Source organism: Oryctolagus cuniculus, chromosome 1, assembly GCF_964237555.1.
Source record: "Oryctolagus cuniculus chromosome 1, mOryCun1.1, whole genome shotgun sequence".
Taxonomy (NCBI): Eukaryota; Metazoa; Chordata; class Mammalia; order Lagomorpha; family Leporidae; genus Oryctolagus; species Oryctolagus cuniculus.
The window spans coordinates 60,469,860-60,495,814 of record NC_091432.1 but is presented as its reverse complement, the minus strand read 5'-3'; the positions used below and the strand labels follow the sequence as shown (position 1 = coordinate 60,495,814).

General features: G+C 52.4%; 1 protein-coding gene across 9 annotated transcripts; it reads right to left on the bottom strand.

The window, feature by feature from the left end:
* Positions 1–59: 59 nt before the first annotated feature.
* On the bottom strand, positions 60–25,515 carry APBB1 (amyloid beta precursor protein binding family B member 1). 9 transcript variants are annotated; one of them, XM_070074330.1, is made up of 15 exons: positions 25,030–25,140; positions 23,124–23,227; positions 16,989–17,726; positions 10,168–10,358; positions 10,012–10,068; positions 9,856–9,926; positions 9,682–9,745; positions 9,102–9,251; positions 8,604–8,731; positions 8,091–8,205; positions 7,858–7,942; positions 7,504–7,587; positions 1,064–1,179; positions 721–897; positions 60–638 (listed from the first exon to the last, which is right to left on the bottom strand). In XM_070074330.1, the coding sequence occupies exons 3-15, from the start codon at positions 17,710–17,712 to the stop codon at positions 471–473; spliced, it is 2,130 nt and encodes a 709-aa protein (XP_069930431.1). In that variant the 5' UTR covers positions 17,713–17,726; positions 23,124–23,227; positions 25,030–25,140; the 3' UTR covers positions 60–470. The 9 variants fall into 9 exon arrangements, with proteins under 9 accessions (XP_069930431.1, XP_069930435.1, XP_069930430.1 ...); XM_070074334.1 differs by having other exon boundaries at positions 10,168–10,343; positions 25,030–25,138; XM_070074329.1 differs by lacking the exons at positions 23,124–23,227; positions 25,030–25,140 and adding an exon at positions 25,365–25,515.
* Between the last annotated feature and the right edge of the window lie 440 nt (positions 25,516–25,955).

Genomic DNA, 25,955 nt, shown 5'->3' with positions numbered 1-25,955 from the left:
ATGACTGAGGGGTCAGCAACGGGGTGATGGTGAAGTGCAGGTACAGGAACACACACACAGCAGCGCAGACAGACTTTATTAGTGATATCAGTACAGTAGAGGTGCCCACAGGGCAGGGGAGAGGGGACCCATGCCTCGACCAGTCCCCTCCTCCTTCTGCCCCTGCTGGGCCCTACAAGGATGGGGCCATGGCCTGGACCAGTTCCTCCTGCTCCAACTGAAACATGGGATAGAGAGCCCAGGGCTGGCCTTGCTTCCTGCTCCTCTTGTCATCAATCCAGTGTGATCACTTCCTTGAAGAGATCAGATCTCTCCCTCCCCAGCCCTTAGGTGGGGAATTTCAGCTACTGAGAGGGGCAGCTGTGGGGGGGACCTGAGGCCTAGGAACAGCCTCTAGGACCCCTCCCTGCCCCATGCCCCTGAGTTCCCTGGGGCCCAACACAAACAGGTGGAGGGAGGAGGGGGCTTCTTCATGGGGTATGGGCCCCCAGACGCTTGGGCTTCAGGGAGCCCCAGAGCGACTGCACGCCCCTGCGGACAGTCCACCCTACGCGCCGGGCAACGGACTCAGCAGGGGGCGCTGGGAGGCAGGAGGTGGAGGCCTGGGAGCGGGCGTCCAGACACTTCTGGTAGCGGAGCTGCAAAGAGGCAGGTGGGTCTGTCACTCTGCGGCCTGCCCCCATGGGATCACGGCGTCATGTCCCCACCCCTCCTGCTTACCATGCACGCAGCCTGCACAGCCTCTGAGAGGCTGGCAGCGTTGGGCTCACACCAGAACATGTGGCAGCAGAAGGAGGCTGGGCCGGCAGCCATAATGAATGCAAACGTATGGACATCTCTGCCCACAGCCAGGAAGGAGAGGAAGCGCACCCGACACTCTCCGAGCACTGCCTCTGTCTGCAGAGAGGAAGCCCAGTCAAAAAGGAACACCCTCCTACCCCCCTAACCCCGAATCTCGGTGTGCCACTGAGGCATGCCGGTCTTACTAGCAGCTCTTCCTCTCACCCCTAGGCTGTCCTCCAAGGCAGGCAAAACCATGCCTTCTCCTACGCCAGGTCTTTACCTGCTGGTGCAAGATGGTGAGGGTAGCAGGGGCCACACTGACATGACTTGGGGTCCACTGTTCACGGCTACTGGAGGACAGAACTGACTCCAGGGCCCCGTTGATCACATCTACGCCTGGAAGACAGAGACACAGAGCATTGTGGGTAGGGAGAAGATATCCCAGCTCTACCCCAGACCTTCCAGCCCTACTCTGTCCCCACTTCACCACCCCACAGCCCTGAGGAGATTGACGCCTGGGCACCTCCTCCTGGGTGCTCCGTGACCACTGACTTGACATTTGCCTAGTTTTTTTTTTAATATTGAATCCTAGGCTTGGTTTTCTTTACTAAATCTGCCTTTTTCCCCAGCCTCTTAAACTGACTAACACCCCCAACCCCTCAATTGGAACCTTCTGGTATCTTGCTTTCCAGAGCTCACCCACATTCAGTCACATGCTACTTCATGCCACAACAATGACTCCCAGATGTGCCAGGCCAATCCTTTCCCAAATCCTGATTTTTTTTTTAAATCCATTTGAGAAGTATTTACTCTGTGTTACACTGTGCTAAGTAATTGTAGTGGATCATCTTATGCTGGCACAACAATTTCACTGAAGATTATTTTAGTGCCTTTTTACAGATAAGGAAACTGAAGTTGACAAAGATCCGATAATAGATATTAATCACATAGAACAGGGATCTTTCCCTACCTCTTCTCTGTATTCATAGTTTTTAGAATGAGAAGTGTTTTCAGAATCTTAGTTCTACTCAAGAATGTCTGGAAACCCAAAGTTCCTGACTTGTAGATCAGTCAAGTCTGCCTGGTAACACAATGGCCTCCTCTCCCTCAAACTGCTCTTAAACATTTCCACTCATGCTCCCTACTTTTGCTTGCACTCAGCTGGGCAGAGGCTCAAGTTCCTGCTCTACTCCCGAGCTAACAGTGTGAGCTACTGTGTCTGCTCACAACGTCAATGCCAAAAGCACACGTCTCTGTGGTCCACTTGAGAACTCCTGTGCCTTTCAATGCCCCTGAGCTCCTACTGGAAGTAGACTGTGCCGACTGTCTGCAGGCAGAGGACAAACGTCTTCCTTGGAAGTTTTCCTCCATTATGGCCTTGCTCATCTGACCTTTGGCTGGATCAAGGCCAAACTCCACCCCCAAGTAGGTAAGCCCTCCAAAAACTGGCCTCCTCAGAGCTGTCAAGCCTCATATTACTGCTCCCTGAGCTCCAAATCATTTATGTAGCATTTATTATCATCTGGACCTGGCAAATGGCCTGCGAGGCAGACGGGGAATACAAAGCAACAGAAGAGGATGCCCTCAAGGGACACAGACTACAGCTGAGAGAAAAGCCTCTGTCTGGAGTACGCTTCCTCTCCTTGACTGTCTGGGACACTCTGGATTCTCATCCTGCAGGGCTCTACCCTTGATCTGCCTGGGACTCCTTCCCTGCTACACAGCAGGGAGAAAACAAATCTGAGACAACTCAGCTCAACATCCTGTAACTGCTGGAGATCCTTTTCACTGGCCTGTGACCATCTCAAAGACAGAGATTAATTCTTCTCCATGTTCCCAATCCTAACACAGGGCTTATCTGCTGAAGAAATTCCACATGTGGGGCCAGCATTGTGGCATAGCGGGTTAAGCCGCTGCCTGCAGCACCAGCATCCCATATGTGCACCAGTTCAAGTCCTAGCTGTTCTGCTTCCAATCCAGCTCCTTGCTATTGCCTGGGAAAGCAGTAGAATATGGTCCAAGTCCTTGGGCCCCTACACCCACATGGGAGACCTGGAAGAAGCTCCTGGCTCCTGGCTTTGGTCTGGCCCAGCTCCAGCCGTTGCAGCCATTTGGGGAGTGAACAAGTAAATGGAAAATATCTCTCTGCTTCTTCCTCTCTCTGTAACTCTGCCTTTCAAATAAATGAATAAATCTTTAAAAAAAAATTCTGGATGCATGAGTAAATCACCCTCAAGGCAGCATAGGCAAATGCATCCAACTTGCTAAAAACCTTACAGCAGTCTACTAGATGGATGACAATGCAGACAGAAGTGATGGGTCAGGTTAGACTGCCTCAGAGCCAGGAAGACTGGTATGATGTTTATGATATTTAGGCCATGGCAATGGGAAATCTCAGAGTTCATGAATGTAGGAAACACATCAAAGTCAAACTGCTGAGTATGCAGATGGAACTGTATGGGTGGAACCTGGCCTTCGAATCTCTGGAGGATCAGCATCAAGTGGCAAAAACAATGAAGCAATGGGATCTAGAAAAGGACTGTCAGATTTGGTAGTAACTAGGACTGAAACCTACACTCTGACCACCAGCTCCATTCTCCAAGCCCTCTTATTCTGCTGTGCATTTTTTTATGTCAGCTTTGCCTTCTAACATACTCTACAATTTATTTACTTTATTATCAGTCCCTCCTTGCTAGACTGTAAGCTACCCGAAGGCAGGGATCTCTACCTGTTTCATTCACTAATGTATATCAAGGTGTGGCATAATACCTGGCACCAGTCAGGCACTCAGTAATCATTTACTGAATGAATGACTGATTAATGAATGAACAGTTCAGCTTTGGGAGGGGCCAAGGTTAAACAAGGAGATTAAAAGGTGAGCAGGGGGGCTGGCATTGTGGGGTTAATCTACTACCCATAATGCCAGCATCCTATACGGGTACCAGTTCAAGTCCATGCTGCTTTGCTTCTGATCCAACCCCCTGCTAATGTGCCTGGGAAAGCAGGGAAAGATGGCCAAAGTGCTTGGGCCCTGTACCCACATGGGAGACCCGGATGAAATTCCAGGCTCCTGGCTTCCTCCTGACCCAGGCCGAGCTGGTGTAGCCATCTGGGAAGTGAATTAGTGGATGGAAGATTTCTCTTCCCTGCCCCCATAAATCTGCCTTTCAGATAAATAAGTCAATCTTTAAAGAGAGAAGGGGGAGTACAGGATAGAGCAGGAAGTGAGCTGAGAAACCACTGATGCACAAGTCCTGGGCTTAAATAGGGCAGACCTATGATGCTGAGAGGCAGTCAACGGCCACAGGCAGCTCATTTAGCTGTGTGGAGTGGCTACTGGGAAGGAGCAGGTGCAGGAGTAGGGATAACAGCTAGAAGAGTCAACAAGGGTTTAGAAGCTGAGGGTGAGAAGTAGGCGGGAACAAAAGCAAAGGTGTGGGGGTCAGCCAAGCCCCCCTTTTGTGCCCTGAGCATGCTTTCCTCACCTCCAGCTCCAAGTCTTTGGCAGTGCCATTTACTACAACTGGAATACCCACTCTTCTCTCCAAATCCAAGCATTCCTGTGAAATCCCAGTTCAACCCCCACCTCTTTCAGGAAGGGTTCCCTCTCTGAAAGTAAGATTTTGGTCATTACAATCATCCTGGTTTGAGGGCAAGAGAAGAGAACTGAAGATGACCATGGCTTGAGTCCTAGGTACACCATTTCCCAGCTCTGTAATCTAAGGAAAGTCTCATTCATTCATTCATTCATTCAGTCGGCAAACATGTGTTTGTAAGTTCAAAAGTGTCTTTTAATAGGACACCCAATCATCTATTGATGTGGCTTCTTCCTCTCCTCTCTCCTGCCCTCTCACCTGGCACTTCAATTCTCCTCCAATCAACTGTTAACTGTGGGAGGACCTCAAGGCGAGGCCTGGCCTCCTCTCCCTTGTTGCTTCAGGATGTTCCCTTTCCAGGGTCAATCTACTCCACACCTATAGCTGTGGTTGCTTCATTATTCAGTAATGTCCAAACTTCTGTCTGCAACCCAGGCCATCCTCTCCACCGGCACCTGTGAATCCAGTGTCAACTGGACTTTGTCACTGAGTTTCCACAAAGGCACCTAAAACTCCGCATGTCCAAACTGAACCCACAGTTTCCACACAATCGGCCTCTTCCAGCCTCTGCTACCTTTCAGCCAGCTCCCAAAGCCGTAAAACTAAGAGTCACTCAGTGCCTCTGTTCCACACCCTGCACACATGCACTCAGTCACCAAGGCCTGTTGACCTTAGTTGTCTAAGCATCAGCTAAATCCTTACACTCTTTTTCAGCTCTACCAGTGACCAAGCTATTCTCATTACTGGCCATGACCACCAGAAGGTCTTCCTAACTGAGCTCCCCACATCTATTTTCACATCTTTCTCCATGAAACAGTCAATGAACTTTATAAAATGCAGATCTGATTATGTCAAGGGCACTCCAGAAACATTTTTCAATAGTTCCTTGCTGCCCACAGGCTGAAGACCAGTTCATTAAGGTTGCCCAGAGGGTTCCTCAAGTGTGACTGCTGCCCATTGTTAGCCTCACCTGGCACCACTGGCCTTCTCTGAACACCTTCCAAATACCGAAGTACCTCCCACAATAGACCCCTGCCACACTGTTCACTGCCGGGAATGACCTTTGCCTCTTCTGTCCCTACCTCTGTCTCACTCTAAGACATTAGCTTCTGTTCCTTTTTTAAGTCTCAGTTCAAATATCACTATCACAGGGGAGTCTTTTCTGATAGTCTCCACTCCCCACCCCTGCAACATCCACAAGCTATATGAAGTCACTCTGTTACATCTTGCTACTTTTTTTCTATGAGTGACTCAGTTTATAACCACAATTTATATGATTATTTGACCAATTCCTGCTTGCTTTTCGACTGAATTGCTATGAAAGAATGACCGTGGTCATTGTTTTCCCAGTGCTTCATACAGAGACTGGTACATGGTAGGCTTCAAGGTATTTTATGACAGTTACTACTACAAAATGCTGGAAATACGAGTGAGCCAGATAGTCTCTGCACGGGTCCTCATCTACACACTTCAAAGAGTTCACGGAAAGGGGTGGGTGTTGTGGGCTAAGCCACTGACTGGGATGTCCACTTCCCATATCAGAGTGACTGGCTCAAGTCCTGGCTATCTGTGCTTCCAACCCAGCTTCCTGTCAATGCACCTGGGAGGCAGCAGATGATGGCTCAAGTGCTTGGGTTCCGGCCACCTATGTGGGAGACCCAGATGGAATTTCTGGTTCCTGGCTTTGGCCTTGCCTAGCCCTGGTCGTTATGGGCATTTAAGGAGTGAACCAGTAGGTGGAAGCTCTTTCTCTCTACAGACATATCCCCACCTCTCCATCACTCTTCCAGTCGAATAATCTTTTTAAAAAATGTTTCAAACAATTTTTAAAGTTCATGGATAATGGGGGTCTTCAAAAAGTTCATGAAAAATTAATATTATTTTTAAAATGTGGGGATTTGCATATAGATAAAAGGTATGCATATCTTTTAATTCCATTTTCCATGAATTTTCTCTTTTTTAAAAGATTTGTTTATTTATTTGAAAGGCAGAGTTACAGAGAGTGAGAGAGGGTGACAGAGATCTTCCATCTGCTGATTCATTCCTCAGATGGCCACAACAGCTGGAGCTGGGCCTATCCAAGCCTTCCACATGGTGCAGCAGCCCAAGTACTTGGGCCATCTTCCACTGCTTTCCCAGGCCATAAGCAGGGAGCTGGATCAGTAACGGAGCTGCTGGGACTTGAACTGCCGCCCATATGTGATGCCAACACTGCAAGCTTACCAACACTGGCCTCACCCACTGCACCACAGCACCCACCCCCATTTTCCATCAGTTTTCAAAAATGCCCTCACATGTCATAACCCACCCTGCCTGGCTGTCATGACGTAACAGAAGGACAAAATTCACAACAGTAAAGCTTGTGCTAGTTATGCACTCTTTCTTCTCTAGATGCTCACAGCTTGAAGTTGGTGCTGGAATACTGAACACTGAACCCAGCTCTGGCAGCTGCCTTGTCCACTTTTTTTTTTTTTTTTTTTTTTTTTTTTGACAGGCAGAGTGGACAGTGAGAGAGAGAGACAGAGAGAAAGGTCTTCCTTTGCCGTTGGTTCACCCTCCAATGGCCGCCACGGCCAGCGCGCTGCGGCCGGCACACCGCGCTGATCCGAAGGCAGGAGCCAGGAGCCAGGTGCTTTTCCTGGTCTCCCATGGGGTGCAGGGCCCAAGCACCTGGGCCATCCTCCACTGCACTCCCTGGCCACAGCAGAGAGCTGTCCTGGAAGAGGGGCAACCGGGACAGAATCCGGCGCCCCGACCGGGACTAGAACCCGGTGTGCCGGCGCCGCTAGGCGGAGGATTAGCCTAGTGAGCCGCGGTGCCGGCCTGCCTTGTCCACCTTCTAACACCTGCATCCTGACCCCATGGAAGCTCTCCCATAGGAGGCAGGGGTCGTGTCTCGCTCTGTGCCAGGCTCCCCACCAGTCATAGGACTGATGCTCAGGGAAGGCCCACTGACCACTGCCGCAGCAGGACACAGCATGAAGCTGAGAGAGAGGTACAGGGAGAGGGGACACACTGACGGGCAAGGATACTCCAGACTTGAGAACGGTCCTGTAGAAGCCCCACAGACACACAGAGGGCTGGCAGAAAGCTCTGGGGTCAAGGTAAAGGAGGACACACATACCGACAGGCTTAGCAACAGGCACATTCCCCAGGTAATAGACTTGGAACTTCTGTACCAGCTCATTCTTAGGTGCTGGGAATTCCACTGCAGGGAAGAAGAGGAGCTTCAGTTGTGGTCACAGATCTGACTCACTCCCCATCCCAGCCCCACAACCAGGACAGAGGCTGGCTATCCCCCATCAAGCACCTCCTCCCGCTGTGTCTCTTTGGCTCTCCCCACTTATTTAATCCAAAGTGTTCAGTCTCCATGTGTTCATTTTTCAATCATGTCTGTTCAGGAGCATGTGTGTCTCTTCTCAGGTGGCTCCAACTCTGCCAACATAGCTGAGTTGGGCCTGGTGGGGTTGACACTGACCTTGGAAAGGAACATCCACGAGTTTAGAGTGGTCCAAGGAAAGTCCATTTACCAAGCAGCGGGCACTGCGCCGTTCAGCCATGATCTGAGGAAGGAAGTCGTGGAGGGGAGGAGCGAGGGAGGGTCTATTAGAGCTGGGATGCCCCTAGAGCCCCCACCCCCACTCAGGGACCACACCCACACCCTTGTAGAGCAAAGGTGGCAGCTTGTCCAGGGAGCACAAGGAGCCGTGCCTTAGAGCAGATCTCATGCAGGCTGGTGGCGATGTTCTTGGCGGGTGCCTCACAGCGAAACACGTGGCACTTGAGCATCTGGGTCAGCTTATCTCGGGCTACGTAGGCAAAGTCCCTGTTGGGGGAGGGGCACCTCAGTGTCTCCCACTGCCATCCAGGGCCAATGCTGGTCCCCACTCCATCCTCCCTGCCCATTACAGCTCCTCCAAGGCATCTACCCTCACGTAGGGTGCTGTGGGTGCTGCCTTCCAGAGGGAGGGTAGACAGGCAGGCATGCTGAGGTGGGGGTAATGGGCCAGCACAGCAGGCAGGGAGGGGCAGGGCAGGATAGGGCAACATGGGTGCTATGAGGTGTCTGCTCCAAGTGTGGGAAGGGGCACAGACAAAGGAGACAGGTATAGTACCTCTCTCTGGGTCCGGCAGCACAAGAGAGGCAAAGAACAGCATTAGGGAGGAGGAATCTTGACTGTTGGATGGACCCCCCCACCCTGGAACCCCAGGCCCTGCTCCCACCTTCCACTGTCCCGCCCGACGCCCCACACGCGAATGCTGACGATGGGCTGGGCATGCAGCAGCGCCTGGCTCTGTGGCTCCACCAGCTTCAGTGTCTCATCTTCCAGCTGCAGCAGCAGATTCTTGCCCTGCAGGCCCAGGAAGAGGCACTCAGTGGTAGCCCAGCAGGGAAGGTGGCTGATCTCTGCCACCTGCAGCTCAGGGGACGTTGGCCACTGCTCTGGGGCTCTTGTGTTGATGTCAGACTGCCAGCTGTGCAGGTCGAGCTCTGGTAGAGGTCACATGTCCCTGCTCACATGATTCCTTTCATCATCCCCTTTGATGCTGGGCAGTCACCTTTCAGTGGGGTCACATATCCATTAGCAGGGCTGCTGCCACTTGGGTGGGCTGAGGCTGTCTCCCCTAACCCTTCTTTAGGCAGGTCAGACCTCCCAGCTCTCAGCACTCCTCACTCACAAGGCACCACTAGCACCACCGTGCCTGGACTCAGGCCCTCACCTCCCCCCAGCCCCCAGACATGGGGTCATGCAGATTGTTTTTGTGGTAGGAGAGTTGACGGATGCAATTGTTGACTGCCACACTGCTGCGTCCAGGCGCCAGCTCCTCTTCAGTCATCTCCACCCAGCCTAGGGAGCGCACGGCGAAACACTGCAGACACAGAAGAGAGGTCGAGGGTAGCGGGTCTGAGCTGAAACTGCAGGAGCTTCCAGCATGGGATACAGGAGTTCCTGACTCCTGTACACAGCAGGGAGCAGAGGAGAGTTATGGAAAAGTTCCCCAAACAGGATGCAGTTAGGGAGAGGGAGATCTCACGGGAGACCCCTGCTGGTCCAAGGAAGCATCTGTGCCAAGCCTAGAAAGGCCCCCTGGCAGGCCACTGGGCTGGTTGAGTTAAAAACTCTAAGTAGGTGCCTCCAGCTCAGAAGCAGAGCTCTGTGCTGAGACTGAATTCACATCTCAGGACCTAGGGGGCTGCCCTGAGACCAAAACACCCCTAGAACTCAGCATGAGGGGCTGTCCTGCACATGGTGGGGGGGTGTGTCTCTGCCTGCAGAATGGGTGTTGATCTTGAACGAACCTTGATCCCCGGGTTGGCATTCTGTGAGGGCAGTTTCTCCTCCTCTTGGGGCAGTGGATCTGGGCTGGAAGCAGATGGTAACACTTGGCACCAGGCCCCCATACACGGAACTGTTCCAAGGCCCCTTCCAAAGAGATCCGTCCCACTGCCAGCCCACTGCATCTGGCAACTCACCTGAGGCTCTGTGTCCCCTCCTCAGGTTCCTTCAGTCCCAACTCCATGGGGGCCTCCTCACTGGGCTCATCCTTGGGAAAGGGATTGAGTAATCAGGACAAAAAATGATGCCCCTTCTTCAAGTGTCACCACATCAAAACAGGTCCCCTCACCTACCTTCCAGAATTCTCCATCCTCAAAGCCTTCTCCATGGGAAAAGCCTGTCCAGGTAAGCTAAGGGGAGAGATGGGAGTAGTAACAGGTTGACTCATCCTGTTCTGGCAGCACATATCCTCTCCTCCCCAGCCAGAGAACAACCAGCCTGAGCCTCACCTGCGACTCCTCTTGGGGGCTGCTCCCCTGTGAAGGGGAGGCCCGGCCAGGGGGCTCCCACTGGGTGGTCCCTGTCGGGATGTGCCAGTAGTAGGTCCCTGAGGTGTCCTGGACCCTCATCCATCCAGCCGGCAGGTCGGAATCCGTCTCGAAGGCGTTGGGGTTCCAGAAGGAATCTGCCAAGTGGGAGGCTTTGTGAGGGTCAGCCCACCCAACAAGTGCACAGTGTTCACCTATGCCCAGCCCCAATCCATGAGAGCCCATAGTTGAAAAGAAGAGAAAGGGCTCCAGCACACCATGGTCCCTGCTTCCTCCCAGGGCCAACAGATAGGAATCACCAACTGGAGGGCCACCAGGAGGAGGCAACATGGCTCAGGTCTCCTCTCAAGCCCTGCTACTGCCTAATGTGGGCCACACAGAGGAAGGAGGAAGGCAAGGACGAAAGAGGGGAGGGAGTAAAGGAGATAGGTGACCCAAATTAACCTCTACTCACATATCATAGAAACCCATGTCTCAGGGTACACAAAGGTACACACTCACTAGCTCCTGCACACATGCATGTGCACACAGACACACAACACACACAAGCCCCACAACACACCTGTGCGGCCACAAACACAAGAATGTCAGCACAGATGGCAGGAGTCACATACAAGTGCACAAGTGTGTGTTGAGGCAAACACATACACCAATTTCAGCCACGCACCCCTGCAGACACCATGGTCAGAGGTATGTGCACACACAGCCATAAACACCAGGCCCTCAAACACAGCTCTGTGTGGATAACACACCACAACAACCCCAACACACATGTGGGTTTCACACAAATAGGCGGGCACACACTTAGACACCCAGCAAGTGTCAACGCCTGCCACATGTGTGCACACGGCAGATACTCATGCCCTGACCCTTGCCACACAGAGATGCAGACAAACCTGTCACGTGCATACACACAACACACATCTGTGACACCCGGCCCTCCTCTGCCGGCAGAGCCACACCACTCCATCCCTGGATCCCAGCTCATGCATCCTCCACTTCTGCTTTCCCTGCCAGCTGCACCCCTACACACACCCAGTCCTGTGCTGCCCCTCACCTGGGCTGCTGTCCTGCAGGATGATGGCCAGGAAAAAGTCCTGGGAGAACATGGCGCTCATTCCCGGCCCCTCCTGTCTCCACCCTCCCTCCTCACAGCCCCTCCAGCCTGGCCAGCTGGGCTCACAGCCTGGTGCTGGGCTGCAGAGAAAAGCTCATCCCACCCCCTTCTCACCAGGGCAGAGCGTCTGCCAGGCAAGATCCTCCCACGCGGAGCTCACTAGGGAGGGGCCAGGACCACCACACGAGGGAACCTCCTCGGGGTGGGGAAGTGAGGAGGAAAGGGGGGGGGCTCATGAGACCCCAGCCCTTTCTAAACACACCTCATCTTCCTCACCCTGCTCCCCTCCCCCAATCCTGAATCTCCATCCCACCCTCCAGCAGTCACCTTGGCACCACAGTCAAGCCCAGATTTGGGGAAACCGGGAGACTCAGCCCCGCGGGAATACCCCAGCCACCTGGGTCCTGTGGAGCCTCTACCGCTCAGCATAAACAGGGTGTGGCTTCAAAGTCCCCAGGGATCCCACCCCTGCCCCAGGACCTGCCCAGCAGTTTAAATACAGGGTGGGCCGTCAGGGCCTAGGCCCCAGCAAATTCGAGGCTGAGCTTGGGGCTTCCCAGCACCACCCCCCTCACCTGCCAGGGCCCAGCTAGGCTGCAGCGTCTCCTCGGCAACCGCAGCACCAGGACCGGCTGGGAGCGCCCAGACTGCTGACGTGCTTCCCGTTACCAGGGAAACCAGGAATCCTGACTGGTCCAAGAGGCAGCACTGAGAGACAGGCAGTCCCAAGATCCAGGCTGCTGGGCAACCAGGCACAGAGGTGCTAGGGGTGGGTGTGGTTACCCAAAGGTGGATGCACCTGATGAGAGTTACTCAAGCAAGGTGTGCCTCACCCTCCTCAGCTTCCAAATGAGGGGGGTGGGCCCAGACACCCAGTGGGGGGGGGGGGGCTCTTTGAGTCTCCATCCACCTTCCAGCAGCTATCACTGCCTCCCCTCCCCCCACGGCTCTCCTCCCTGGTCCTAGGGAATAAGGTCTCCAATGAGAATCTGACACTTGGCTAAGGCTCAGGGAACCTGTTCTTTTCCCCAGAGACCCTCCATTGCAGGGCTCTCCTGTTAAAACCTTCCAGGAACACTAGCACCCAGGGCCTCCTGCCCTCCACAGCCACAGCCTGTTTTATGAAGGGTCAGAGACTTTTGGAATCTGGGGGCCAGCCCTGTATCTCCTGACTGAATCACACACACCGATCCATCTGCCTTCCCTGTCAGCCTGCACCTTCCTGCTTCAAAGAGCTTCATCCTTCCGATCTGTCCTGGAGGGGCAGCATCTCCCCCCTTGACCATCTGGGAGGCCCTTCTGGAGCTTGGCATGTCTCCCTGAAGCACGGCCCACCGGGGCCTTGGCTTCCACACACATGCATTTATTCCAGAATGCACACCTTTGCTCCTGCACGGATTCATGCAGGCACTCACAAATCCGAATGCCCATGGATCATTCCACCATCTACGAATGGCTTAATGGCCAGACCAGGTATACTTATTTTCTCAGGAATCATTGGTTCAGTTAACACTCTGCCCTGATTTCTACTCCACAACACTACCATGATCCAGGCTACTTCTTTTTTTATCTGTATCATTGTAACAGCCTCTTTCTCTGTCTAGTCTCCTCCAGTCTGGGCTGCACACTACAACCTGTGATTCTTCTGAGATGCTAACCTAATCAAGTTACTGTCTAGCTAATATACTTGATTATTTTCTCATAGCCCTCATGATGTCCTTATTCCTCTACAGGTTCTGTGTATTAGGATTCCCTAACTGTCTGCCCCTCCCCCTTCTCTCTGACCACTCCCCTCTTCTCTCTCTCTTTTGCCGCTCATCCTCTCCCAGCCCAGCCTACCTCCTCCTGACCTTCAGACATCAGTGTAAAAGTCACATCTCAAAATGAATCTACACCTCTCTTCCCCTACCACACACACAGGAAGATTCAGATGCCCCTCCTGCACCTCCCCTACCCTGGAGTTCATCACTGATTATAACTACCCATTGTTTTCTCTATCTCCCCACCAGACTGTGAAAGTCAAAAAGGCAAAAATTTTTTTTCCCAAGTAGTATACATTCCTAGCACTTGGGACAAGGCTTAGCCAAGTATGAACCCAGCAAAGGCAGTGAAGTTCACTCATCATTCACTCATTTAATTCACGCATTCATGAATTTATGCATTCAGTCAATACTTTATGGCAATCCTAGCATGAGAAAGAGAAAATATTTTTGCACATGCTTTGTGGCCATCATGATCATAGCAATTCTACACATTCATGACCGAGTGAGCAGTGACTCAACCCCTTCCTGGAGCTGGCACCACAGCTCTACCCTCAATCCCATAGTCTCCACTAGCACCTGGTCCTTGAGAATCCTCTATCCACTCCCAAGATTAAGCTGGGGTCACTGCCTGTGCCCAGCATACCCTTCGCAGTTCCATACTCATGCTCCTAGAGGCTCACAAGTGTAGCCACAGACACCACAGTGACACCTCAAGAGCTACTGGGCAACAAGGTGTCTTTGGCTTCTGATTCACACCCACTATGGTTGCAAAGTAGCAGCCTGCAGACTGATGCAAGTCCAGATGGATGTTGTGTAGCTTGCACAGTGCTTTTCAAAACCTGTCACTCTGAGCCGGCATGGTGGTGTAATGGGTTAGCTGCTGCTTGCAATCCTGGAATGCTATACGGGGCAGGTTCGAGTTCAGCTGTTCCACTTCCGATCCAGCTCCCTGCTAATGTGACTGGAAGGGCAGCGGAAGAATGGCCCAAGCCCTTGGGCCCCTATACCCATGTGGGAGACCCCTGGGAAGCTTGTGGTTCCTGGCTTCAGTCTGGCTCAACCCTGGCTGTTGCAGCTATTTGGGGAGTGAGCCAGCAGATGGAAGATTTCTCTCATTCTTCTCTGTCTCTCTCCCTCTCTGTGTAACTTTGCCTTTCAAATGAATAAAATAAATCTTTTAAAAATCCCATAATTCATTGCTAACAATTAGAAATTGGGATATTTGACTCAATATCAATTTCTCAGTTACCATTGAAATGGTTCCATGGAGACATGTCCCCCAAACCCCACTCTAAAAATGACCTACTGAAGTGGAGTAAAGGCTATTCCCTTTAAAAAGAGTGCAGGCAATGACCATCAAAGGCCATAAAATCACAAAAAGAGAGGTAAGTAGGCTTTGCCTGTGGTTGAAGTTCTCTGTACCAACTATTAAGTGTTGTTGCAAAAACAAAACACAAAAACCCTCAAATCTGAACCTGATCACAGCTCTAGAAATAACCAATTCACAAGAAATCCAGGGCAGGAGGAACATGTGAAATAACACTGCAGGAAGAGAATCTGAAAAATCCAAACCATGAAAACCCCAGGACAAACAGTATGGCTTCTTCTGTTAACACAAAAACAAAATAACTGGAAATAAAAACTGAAGATAGATATAGGGAGAACTTACAGCTCAAAAGGAACTTTAAGAGCCATATAAATCATGGACTGATTTGGATACTGATTCACACAATTCAAACGTTTTAAAAGGTGGATATTTAGGAGCCGGCGCCGTGACTCAATAGGCTAATCCTCCACCTTGCGGCGCCGGCATACCGGGTTCTAGTCCCGGTCGGGGCGCCGGATTCTGTCCCGGTTGCCCCTCTTCCAGGCCAGCTCTCTGCTATGGCCAGGGAGTGCAGTGGAGGATGGCCCAGGTGCTTGGGCCCTGCACCCCATGGGAGACCAGGAAAAGCACCTGGATCCTGGCTCCTGCCATCGGATCAGCGCGGTGCACCGGCTGCAGCGGCGGCCATTGGAGGGTGAACCAACGGCAAAGGAAGACCTTTCTCTCTCTCTCACTGTCCACTCTGCCTATCAAAAATTAAAAAAAAAAAAATTTTTAAAAAAAAAAGGTGGATATTTAGTAGACACTAGAAGAATGTAATAAACATTGGTTGTATATTTGATTATGTTAAAGAATTACTGTCAAATTTTTGTAGGTATGACAATGGTACTGAGGTGTTTTTAAAATTATTTCATCTTTTAGAAGTGCATGTGTAAATCTACAAACAAACATTTTTGTTTCAAAATAACCAGGGCTGAGGCTCAGGAGCGGACATAGAAATTGGGGGAAAATGGAGTTAAAAGATAATTTTCTTTTGGGGCAAAATATTTTGGAAACCATGCATAGTTACTTCAAAATATGCATTTTCCATGAACTTTTTTAAAGTGATCTTGTATCAAAAATTGTTGAAATTGGATCATGGAGTAAAATCAGACTTATTGTTCTATTCCCTCTATTTCTGCAGATGTCTAAAAATGTACATAATAAGTTTTGCAAAAGGGGATGGTATGTAGCGTGGGCTCATCTGAACTACAAGCTCCTTACAAAGATACCAGATTGGAAACAGGTTGGTATGGTGTCTGCTGTCTGGTGCCATGAGAGTCTTTCCTAATCTTCACTTCTACTCCTATTCACAGAACTCTGAGTTTGTGGTTACAGCCCATTACCTCTGTCTTTTGCTCCCCAACTTTGTCTGTAGTTCCATGTTACATCAGCAAATATGGAGACTCCATTTACTTAAATGAGACACATTTTATCATCTATCCTTGGAATTTTTTTTTTTTTTTTTTTTGACAGGCAGAGTGGACAGTGAGAGAGAGAGACAGAGAGAAAGGTCTTTCTTTTGCCATTGGTTTACCCCCCAATGGCCGCCGCAGCCAGCGCGCTGCGGCCGGCGCACCACGCTGATCCGATGGCAGGAGCCAGGTACTTATCCTGGTCTCCCACGGGGTGCAGGGCCCAAGCACTTGGGCCATCCTCCACTGCACTCCCTGGCCACAGCAGAGAGCTGGCCTGGAAGAGGGGCAACCGGGACAGAATCCGGCCCCCCGACCAGGACTAGAACCCGGTGTGCCAGCGCCGCAAGGCGGAGGATTAGCCTAGTGAGCCGCGGCGCCGGCCTTATCCTTGGAATCTTAATATTTACCCTGCCTCCCCACAAATGAGCATATGTTCATTCTTCTTTTGTTTCATAAGTTGTAGCCAATATCTTATTTCTGACAAAACTGCATCCTTGCAATGGTCAGTGTGGGGCTCTGCACAGGGCATGGGGTCATAGGCACACAGCATCCCTGGACTTCTGTGGGGAGGTCCTGGTTGCCCACTCCAGACCTGGCCTGTCCAAACAAAGCAGAATGTCCCCAGTGTACTTTGGTGCACAGTATTACATGCATTGGTGGCAGTGGAATAAGAGACCAACAGCTTGGGCCTGGATCCAGATCTACTTTCTGACCTCACTTCTATTGTATCTCATACTGTCTGTGATTTTGAGAAAGTAACTAGATCTCTTTGGATCCATTTTTTAATCATCTATAACACTGGCATAATAATAGAAAGGATCTCACAGCATTATGATGAGGATTAATTGCAATAATGGGGAGCAGAGCCAGCAATTTGGTAAGTGCCCAATAAATGGACTGGCCCGCACCTCCCCAACATGATGGCATATGCATAATGGATAGATCCATCCATCAGGGCATGCAAGATGCACACAGCTACTGAACTGGCCAATTGCCCTCTGAAAGAAGAAACCTGGGAATGGCTTGCTATGGACCAAGGACATCGTAACCCACACCCACGGTGGCTTGTGGCCACTGCCCTCATGCCCTCCCACATCCTGTCAAGCTGCACAAGGTACCTGTGTCCTCTGGGGAGCCATAGGAGGGGCTGCCCTGGGATAAGGTGGCCCAGCTTGAGTCCTCGTCACTGGCTGCACTGTTGCGCATGCCGAACAGAAGGCTGGCACTCTTGCTGTGTTCCCGGGGGCCATCTGTGAGGGCCTGGGGCCCAGAGGGGGCCTCCACATTCTCCAGGGGCTCAGGCAGCCCTGGAGGAGAAGACAAGTCCTCCTCCTCCTCTTCCTCCTCGTCCTCTTCCTCGTCATCTTCTTCAGCCTCCCCTGCTGCCTTCTCCTCTCCCTCATCTGGCCCCTGTTCTTGGGTGCTGATGATCAGGCCTGGTCCTCGAAGCCCTCGGTTGGCCGCATTGTGGGCTGAGAGCTCCAGCTCAGAGTACAGGTGCATTAGGCCTTTGGGCCCCAAGGGTGCTGTTTCAGGCTCCTGGCTTGCCTCTTCTGCCAGGGTCATGGTCACATTGCGGTTCTGGTCACGGTGAGCTGTGGCAGCCCGTCGGAGCTGGTTCTGGCCCTCTTTTAGCCACTTGGCATTGGCGGGGCCTGGCTCAGGCCCACCACCCTCCCCCATGGCACTGCGCAGGTCCTTGGGTCCCACAGCTGTGGCCTGCAGCTTGGCGTTGAGCAGCTGGTTGTGGGCAGCATGCAAGGGCAGGGGTAGGCTCAGCGCAGGGCCTCCGTGGCTGTTGGCATTAATGGCCGACTGGCTCAATGACGATGGAACAGACATGGCCTTGGCCGATCCTGTGGAGTGGGGAGGGGAGACCATGTTGAGCCTGAGGGCAGCACAAGAGTATCTCTGCTTTTGGCCTGGGCTGTGTCCTGACCAACATCTCCCCACACCCAGGCCAACACACCCAACTCTGTGTCTCATAAGCCATTTTTCCATGAGAATTACTGGGCTCAACTTCTGTTCCCACATCATCAACCCCATTACAACCCAAGCCATGTTTGCAGACTACCCTATCTCCCAAGTTCCCTAGCCCTGAGCTTCCTGGGATAGCACAGCTGGCGCCTGCTCTGCCTTCATTCCCACCAGCACAATGGCTCTCTGTGTGTTTCCAACCCCCATCTCCTCTAACCGGGGCGTACTGTACCAGGGACACAGCTAGCACGGGACTGGCTCATACATTTTGGACACAGGATACTGACTGCCCCTTTGCTCCTGCCACAGTGCTATCCGAAGCCCCATGGCTGTGAGCTCCTCAGGCTGTATTCCTGTCATCATAAATCATTGAGCTCAACCAGCTCCCAAACTCACCCCACACCAGGGGTTGTGTGGCCTGGAGAGGGGAAGGCAGACCACAGAGGAAGGACCTTTGGCTCCAATCCATGGCTCCCTCAGTGGGCTGAAGCCACATTTTGGTGACGATTTCTATGAAGCCTCTTACCATGGGCATCAGTCTCCCTGCTCACCCTTATAACACCCCATGCCTGGGTCATGGAAAAGCCTTTGATCTGCAATCCCCAGCCTGTCAGCTTTGCCCAAATGTCACGTCTTTGGGGAGGCCTTCCCTTAGTATCCACTTTAAAACTGCAGGCTTCCACTCCCACTCCTCAGCAATCCCCAAACTCTTCCCTAGCACCATCTGACAAGCTAACTTTTATGATTTACTCTGTTAATGGTTTTCTCTCTCATGACCACGTGAGTGAGTACTTCTTCTCTCTTGTTTTCAACACAGTATGCTTAGTGCCTAGCACAGTCCTGGCCCAGAGAAGGAACTCAGTAAGTATGTGCTGAATGAATATATGAATCTGCCTCCTGTCTTCTCCAGGACCCCTTTTTACAACTCTCCTGCCAATGTCAGAAACACTTGGTTGTGTGTCTGTGACTTAGCATTGTTCTCCGTGTACCAAGCAAACTCTACCTGGCCTGCAGGTGCAGTGTTCTCCTGTTCTATGACAGCCTGCCCTAATCTCCTCCTTGAACTCCCTCCTAAGAAGCCTTTGTGGATCACCTTCTCTACCATGGCTTCAGTACAACCCATGCTTCTAGTCCCTCTGCCGCAGGGATCCCGCCCCACGGCCCCAGCCCATCCTCCTCATTCTCCCTGACCCTCCACTGCTCTGTTGCTCTCCTTCCCAAACCCCCAGCATAAAGTATGTGCTCCCTGCACCCACACTGGCCCCTACCTCCCAGTTCTTTCTCCCTGACCAACCACCAGCCCTCCTCGCTCATGCTGAGCCTCACTGTGCTCTCTCCATCGGACACTGCCTGTCACTTTGTTCTCCCGGTATCCTCACTCAGAGTTCTCTCTTCCTACCTGGCCCTTCTTCCCAAAACAAACTCTCCCTTACTGACCACCCTGGAATAGTGCAGTTCTTTCTTTCTGACTCCCACTGCAGTGTTCTTGCACCTCAATTTCTCACCTTAGAGGTCCCTACTTTCCTCTTCCCTCGCGGGGGAGGTCTTTCTTCCCAACTGCCCGTAGCCCCAGCTCTCTCTGGCTCCCCAGGGTAGTGCTCAGCAGTGAGCACACCCATTACTGCATTCCATCAGAATACCTGAGGCCGTGCCTTACTCAATTTCCCATTGCTGCCTGAGTAAGGCTCTCCCATTTCTTAGCTGTGGTGCATGGTCCTGAGGCAGGAGCCACAGCTCGCCTTTCTATCTCAGACCCTAGTACAATGCTACATGCATATCTGTAAAATAAGTGAGAAAGGGCTTCTGCTCATGTGTCTGCCTCACGTGCAATTGTTGGTCTATTCAGTGCAGCTCCACCTGGGCTATGGGAAAGCTCATGGTCAGTGGAATAAGTAAAGAGAAAAATAGACAGCTCTGCCTCCACCCAGAACCACAGTAATCTTCCAAAAATGGAAACCAGATTGTGTCACTCCCCAGTTCAAAAATTTAAAGGGCTCACCACTTTAGGATAACATCTAAGCTCACTTACAGGACACTCAAGAGCCCCCTTGAGCCAATCCCAGAGCTTGTCCCCTTTCCTGCTTCCTTCATGTATTATACTCCAAACACATGAACACATTGTTGCAGCCTGGGTCTCTGTTTACACTGCTCCCTTGGCCTGAAATCCTGTCTGCCTCTGTGAGAACCTCTGCTTATGTCTCACAACTCAGCTCCTAAGCAGGCCTTCTCTACCCTCAAGTGACTATTCCCTCCTTTGTGTCTCACAGCACCCATTACTGCATTCCATCAGAATACCTGAGGCCGTGCCTTACTCAATTTCCCATTCTCATCACCAGGGACCTGTGCTGTGTGTCTGCCAGAGTGGGCCATCTTTTGGAGGGAAGGGAGGGATGGAGCAGACAGACCCAGGGGTGGGAGGGTGAGGAACCAGGTTGCTCAGAAGTGGCTTGTGGGGCTCTTGGGGCTGGAGGTGAGGGGCTCCTGAGAGGGAAGAAATATGGAACTGGATTCCTGGGCAGAGAAGGGCTGAGGTCTAGGAGAAGGAAGAACGCAGTAGCTTAACGTGTCTCAAAGACTGCTGCAGGAAATGAAAGCCCCGCAGCTTTGCCAAGCTCCGAGGACCCTGGAAATGACAAGCCCTTCTCTGAAGCAGTGGTGGACGCAGCCAGCTTTCTCTTGTCAGGCTGGGATCAACCAACCTTCACACTAGGAGGTGTGTTCCAAGAACAGCATATGCTCTGTGTGCCTGGGACTGTGAAAGGCCTGGTCGACCTTCACTGTGTCCTCCTTCACAAGCCCTCTGTGGCGAAGGGCGGCCCTGCCAGGCTGCTGGCCAGGGCAGAGAGTTCTGGGTGGAAAATGGGGAAGTTCTGTTCGAAGTGCCAACACCTGAGTATCGAGCCTGAGGCAGTCTGGTTGCCATGTCCTTGGGTTTTAAGATCAAAAGGATGACCAGTTGCCCAATTTCACCTGAAGAAGCACAATCCAGTCTCTCCCCTCTCAATACCTGCAGCATCTCAAAGGATAGAAAGAGCCCAATGGGTTCTGTCTCAAGATAGGGAGCTGGGCAGGAACTAAAAGCAGTGGCTTCTGGGGCTCGTGCTGTGGCACAGTGGGCTAAGCTTCCGCTTGTGGTGCCGGCATCGCATATGGCCTCCGGTTCGTGTCCCGGTTGCTCCTCTCCTGATCCAGCTCTCTGCTATGGCCCAGGAAAGCAGTGAAAGATGGCCCAGGTCCTGGAAGAAGCTCCTGGCTCCTGGCTATGAATCGGCTCAGCTCTGGCCATTGTGGCCATTTGGGGAGTGAAACAGCGGATGGAGGACCTTTCTGTCTATCTCTCCCTCTCTCTGACTCTACCTTTCAAATAAATAAACAAAATCTTTAAAAATAAATAAATAATAAAAAGAATGGCTTCTAAGCCTGAAGAAGCTGGTATCAGACCACAAGGGTAGGGAGTGAGCCTTGCTCAAAGTCTTCAAAACTGACAGCTTACTACATGTCAGGCACCATGCTAGGCATGGCGTGGAGTGATGAACGCTAAAGAAATGGCTCCTCCCCCGGAGGAGCTTGCAGTCTAGGTGAACCTGGGCATTTAACAATTCACTACAATGCAGTGTAATGCCAATATCTAGAGCTGTGCTGGCACCCACAAGCACTTCCTATTTGTTGAATAAATGATTGAGGCTTATAGAGGAAGAAGAGGAGCCTGGGGCTCACTGTAGCCCAGACATGAGTGAAGGCCTGCCTGAGACTAGAACACTACTGTCCTTGGAGCCTTCCCTTCAGCTCCCCTTCCTCTCTGAGAAGAGTCTCCCCTTCCAATTCACAGAGGGAGGGAGGTCTTCAGCGGGGAAATATCCTCAAACAGACTCAGCAGCCTCGGCGCCTTCCCTTGTCTCTCCTTCTTCCTAACCCAGTCGTTTCCCCTGTAAGTTGGATCCTTCCCATCATGTCTTTGCAGGAATTTTACACCACCATTTACTCATGTGCTCTTCAACATAATCACCCTCGCCTTCTCAACGGATCCACTATCTCCAGCTTGTAAACAAAGTGCTTCTTGAGGCCGGCACCGCGGCTCACTAGGCTAATCCTCCACCTAGCGGTACCGGCACACCGGGTTCTAGTCCCGGTTGGGGCGCCGGATTCTGTCCCGGTTGCCCCTCTTCCAGGCCAGCTCTCTGCTGTGGCCTGGGAGTGCAGTGGAGGATGGCCCAAGTGCTTGGGCCCTGCACCCCATGGGAGACCAGGATAAGTACCTGGCTCCTGCCATCGGATCAGTGCAGTGCGCGGGCCGCAGCGCGCTGGCCGCGGCGGCCATTGGAGGTGAACCAACGACAAAAGGAAGACCTTTCTCTCTGTCTCTCTCTCTCTCTCTCACTGTCCATTCTGCCTGTCAAAAAAAAAAAAAAAAAAAGTGCTTCTTGACCCAACAAGTATCCATTTACCACCCTATATTCTCCTGCGTATAGGCAAACTGCTTGAGATTTGTCTCTACTCACGTTGGCATCTCCTCACCTCCCCCTCGCTGCTCAGTCCTTCCCAGTCCAGCTTCCATGCCTGACATGACTTGGTAACGGCTCCCACCCAGCTCAACACGATGCCTACGCCAGGCAATCCAGCAGACACTCGCAGACCTTATCTTGGTTGCACTCTCGGCAGCGTTTGACCCCACAGCCTTTCATCCAGCTGTCATCCTGTGCACTCTACATTTCTTGGTTTTCTCCCTGCAGTTCTGCTGACTGTTGACTCCTTCGACTCCTTGGCTGGCTCATCTTCCTCTCTCAGCCATTACATACTGGAGTTCCTCACAACTTGCTCTTATGCCCTTTTCTCTTTCACATCCTTTATTCTATGTAGGTATGCATTCATACCCACAGCTTCAGTTGCCACCTACACATTGGTTTTTTTCTAAATTTACCTCTCCATTTCAGATCCCTCATCTGAGCTACAGATACAGACATTCAGCTGTCTACTCAACATCACCTGGATGTCTCAAAGACCCTTGAACTAATTCGTGCACTCATGTGTCTCACTGCCAATCTCAAAGGGTCCTCTTTCAGGGTGTTGGCTCATGAGATGGTATGACCACCCATCCTGTCACGCAAACCAGAAGGAAGGGGACCATCCTTGACATGTCCTACTAGCTCACTCTCTATTCAACTCATCCCCAGGTATCTGTCATTTTCTTTCTGACAAAAACTTCTGGACTTCATCTGCACTCCTGTTACTATCAACAATATACACCAAGGACAAACCTCGAAGAACAAAACTCTTACCCTGCTCTAAGAGGTCCTGCTCAGTCTGGCCCCTGTCTTCTGCTCTCCGGGCCCCAGCTTTGTCACTCTGCTCTCCAGCCTCGGTGGCCTTCTTTTAATGCCTGCTACAAGGGGTTTACACATGATTTCCCTTCTTTGTAGGACTTTTCCACTCCCCCCTCCTTACTCTCTTAGCCTATTTTAACTGCTACCTCTGCTTCCCATCTTAGTTCAAATGTCATTTTCTCAAGGATACCCTCCTTGACCTCCTGTCCCTGTCTCCCAGGCCAGGTTAGCTTCTGCTCTTGTGTGCTCTTAAGGCACCACGCATCTCTCCTTCATGGCATTTACAGCATTTGTAATGCTATGCTTATTTAATTTCCTTCCTAGATTGTCAGATGTACAGGCAAAAGGATCTGTTCTATTTTTCCCTGATTATATCTTCAGTGCCCAGTGTGGTGCTTGGTATGTATCAGATGCTCAAATCTTATTTGTTGAATGAAAAGCTGAGCAGACGCATTTTTTATTAGGCTTACTCTGGGTGCTATGGTGAGAATGGTTAGGGAAGGTAGGGAAGGGTATGCTGTTACAGCTGTCAAGGGGAAAAAGGGTGGCAGCAGTGCGAATGAAGTGAAACTAATGGATTTAAGAAATATTTAAGTAGCAGATGTGGTAGAACTTAGGGAAATCAGATGTGGAGGGATGAGGGAGAAAGGTTAATGTTGCCCAGCTTGGGTAACTGATAGGAAAGTAGCAATATCTACTCTTTGAAGGAAGAACAGATTTGGAAGCAGGATACAGAAAGATCCAGGGAAGATCACTGGAGAACTGCGGGTTTGGAATTCCTGTTGTACATCAAGAGGACGGCTGGATATATATATATATATATATATATATATATATATATATATATAAGCATGGATTTCAGGAGAGAAGTCTGGGCCAAATATATGAATTGGAGAATCATCCACATATTAATGAAATTTGGAGCCTTGGGAGTGAATAAAAGACTCGGGGAGAAAACACAGCTCAGGACAGAATGTGGAGCCTCACCAACATCTAAAGAGAGGAGGAGAGGGGGGCAAATGAGATGGAGTGGATAATGCCGTGGGAGAGAAACCCGGAAAATGCTTCAAGGAGAGGGAATTCCCACACAGCACCAAATACTACTAAAAGGTAAGGGGAGGACCAGGAAAGCACCCACTGGAGTTTGCCACACGCAGGTGTCGGGTGACCTTGACGTGGACAGCTACAGTGGGTGGCAGGCACCCAAGACAGCCTGGAGTGGTTTTAAGAATGAATGGGAAGAGAGGAAGTGTGGACTAGGTTTGGGCTTTGAAGGGCGGAGAAAGCTGGGTCTACAGCTGGGGGAGCCTAGAACATGAGAGACGCACAGGCAGATTCAAAACAGGTTCAGAATAGCCTCTGAATAGGCACTGGGAAAGCGCTCCTAGGGAGTGCTCCTGAGTGCTAGGCCTCCTGCCTGAGCTGGACGCACAGCCGGCCCCAAGGCACACCCCTCGGTAGCGAGGGCAACGGAATGCCGCTTGACAGATCCCCGGCCCAGGACCCCCGCTGGAATCCCTGCGGCCGCCTCCCCACCCCACCCCACGTCCCCGGCCCAGCCCTAGACCTCCCCTCCCCCCATCGGCCCCTCGCTGCGAGTCCCCTATACTCGCCGGCTGGTTAGCTCCGAGGAGAGGAAGGGAAAGGCCGGGGAGGGGGTGGTGTGAAGACCGAGGTGGATCCGGCGAGGGGGCCGGGAGGGCGTCCTGAAGGCGCGCGGCGGGAGGGCAGCCCCGGGGGAGAGGGGGATGGGGCCTGGCCGGGGGACCTGGGCCGCCGCGGGGAAGGGGCTGCAGCGTCGCCTGCCTCTGGGGTCGGGATCCTGCCACAGGGGCTGGGCCCGGGCAGGGGGAGCTCCTACCTGCGCGGCGAGGCCCCAGACCCAGGTGGTGGAGGTGGCTCAGGCTGCGGGACTCGGGCTCTGCCGCGGCTTCTCCATCACAACATCCCCCGCCCAGGAGCGCGCGGGCCGCGGGGCCGCGCCCCGAGCGGCGGGGGCGCGCGGGGGGGAGGGGCGCCATCTTGGGCCCGGCGCGGGCACGAGCGCGCGAGTCCCAGCGGAGCTGCACTTGCAGCAGCTTGCCTTGGGGGGCTCCACCCTTCCACACCCCCACGCCAGCCCACGTCCCTGCACCCGGCTCCCCGGGACCCCTGCCGACCCCAACACCACAGTCCACTACGATGCCACAGACTCACCCTGCGAGCTGCAGGGCTTTGGCCCCACACAGCCGCGGGGCGAGGCGCCGACGAGGTTGGAGCTCGAGAGGCAGAGGCCGTGGGGGGGCCGCGGCCGCGGGAGGGGCGCGGAGGAGGCGGCCGGCCGGGCTCCTGCGGCAGCACTGCCTGACGTCCTGGTGGGGCGGCGAGGAGGACGCGGCGCTGGTGATAATAATAGCTCGTGGTTATTGACCACTTATCCGGTGCCAAGCTCTGTGTTAAACCGTTCGCGGGCATCTATCTTCACATCACCCCTGTGGAATCGCCACAGTGGTTAGCCTCGTTTTTCAAAGGCAGATGCTGGGATTCGGAAAGGTACAGAGACTTGTCCGCAGTAACAATCAATGCTGAAACCAGACTGAACACAAGTGTTTCTTTAACACCCTACCGCTGCTGCTGGCCGTTGAGCTGGGACGCTAAGGCCTCGCAGACGTCAAGAACAAATAGCTCCCCGTAGCCATTCATAAGAAGGACGGCAGAGGGGGGACGTGGTGAATGGAAAATGCCAAGGAAGGCATGGTGGGGAGCAGGCCTTGCTGCAAGCCCTCCCTGGGCAGTGGGTCAGATGCC

Excerpts from the sequence above, each read along its gene's own strand:
- APBB1 (XM_070074329.1), bottom strand. The coding sequence starts at position 17,712 with ATGTCTGTTCCATCGTCATTGAGCCAGTCGGCCATTAATGCCAACAGC. Across the intron at positions 10,359-16,988 it reads TGGCTCCCCAGAGGACACAG|CCTCCCACTTGGCAGATTCC; the intron begins GTACCTTGTGCA and ends ACCCTCACAAAG. Across the intron at positions 8,732-9,101 it reads TGTCTGGGGGCTGGGGGGAG|GGCAAGAATCTGCTGCTGCA; the intron begins GTGAGGGCCTGA and ends CTGGGCCTGCAG.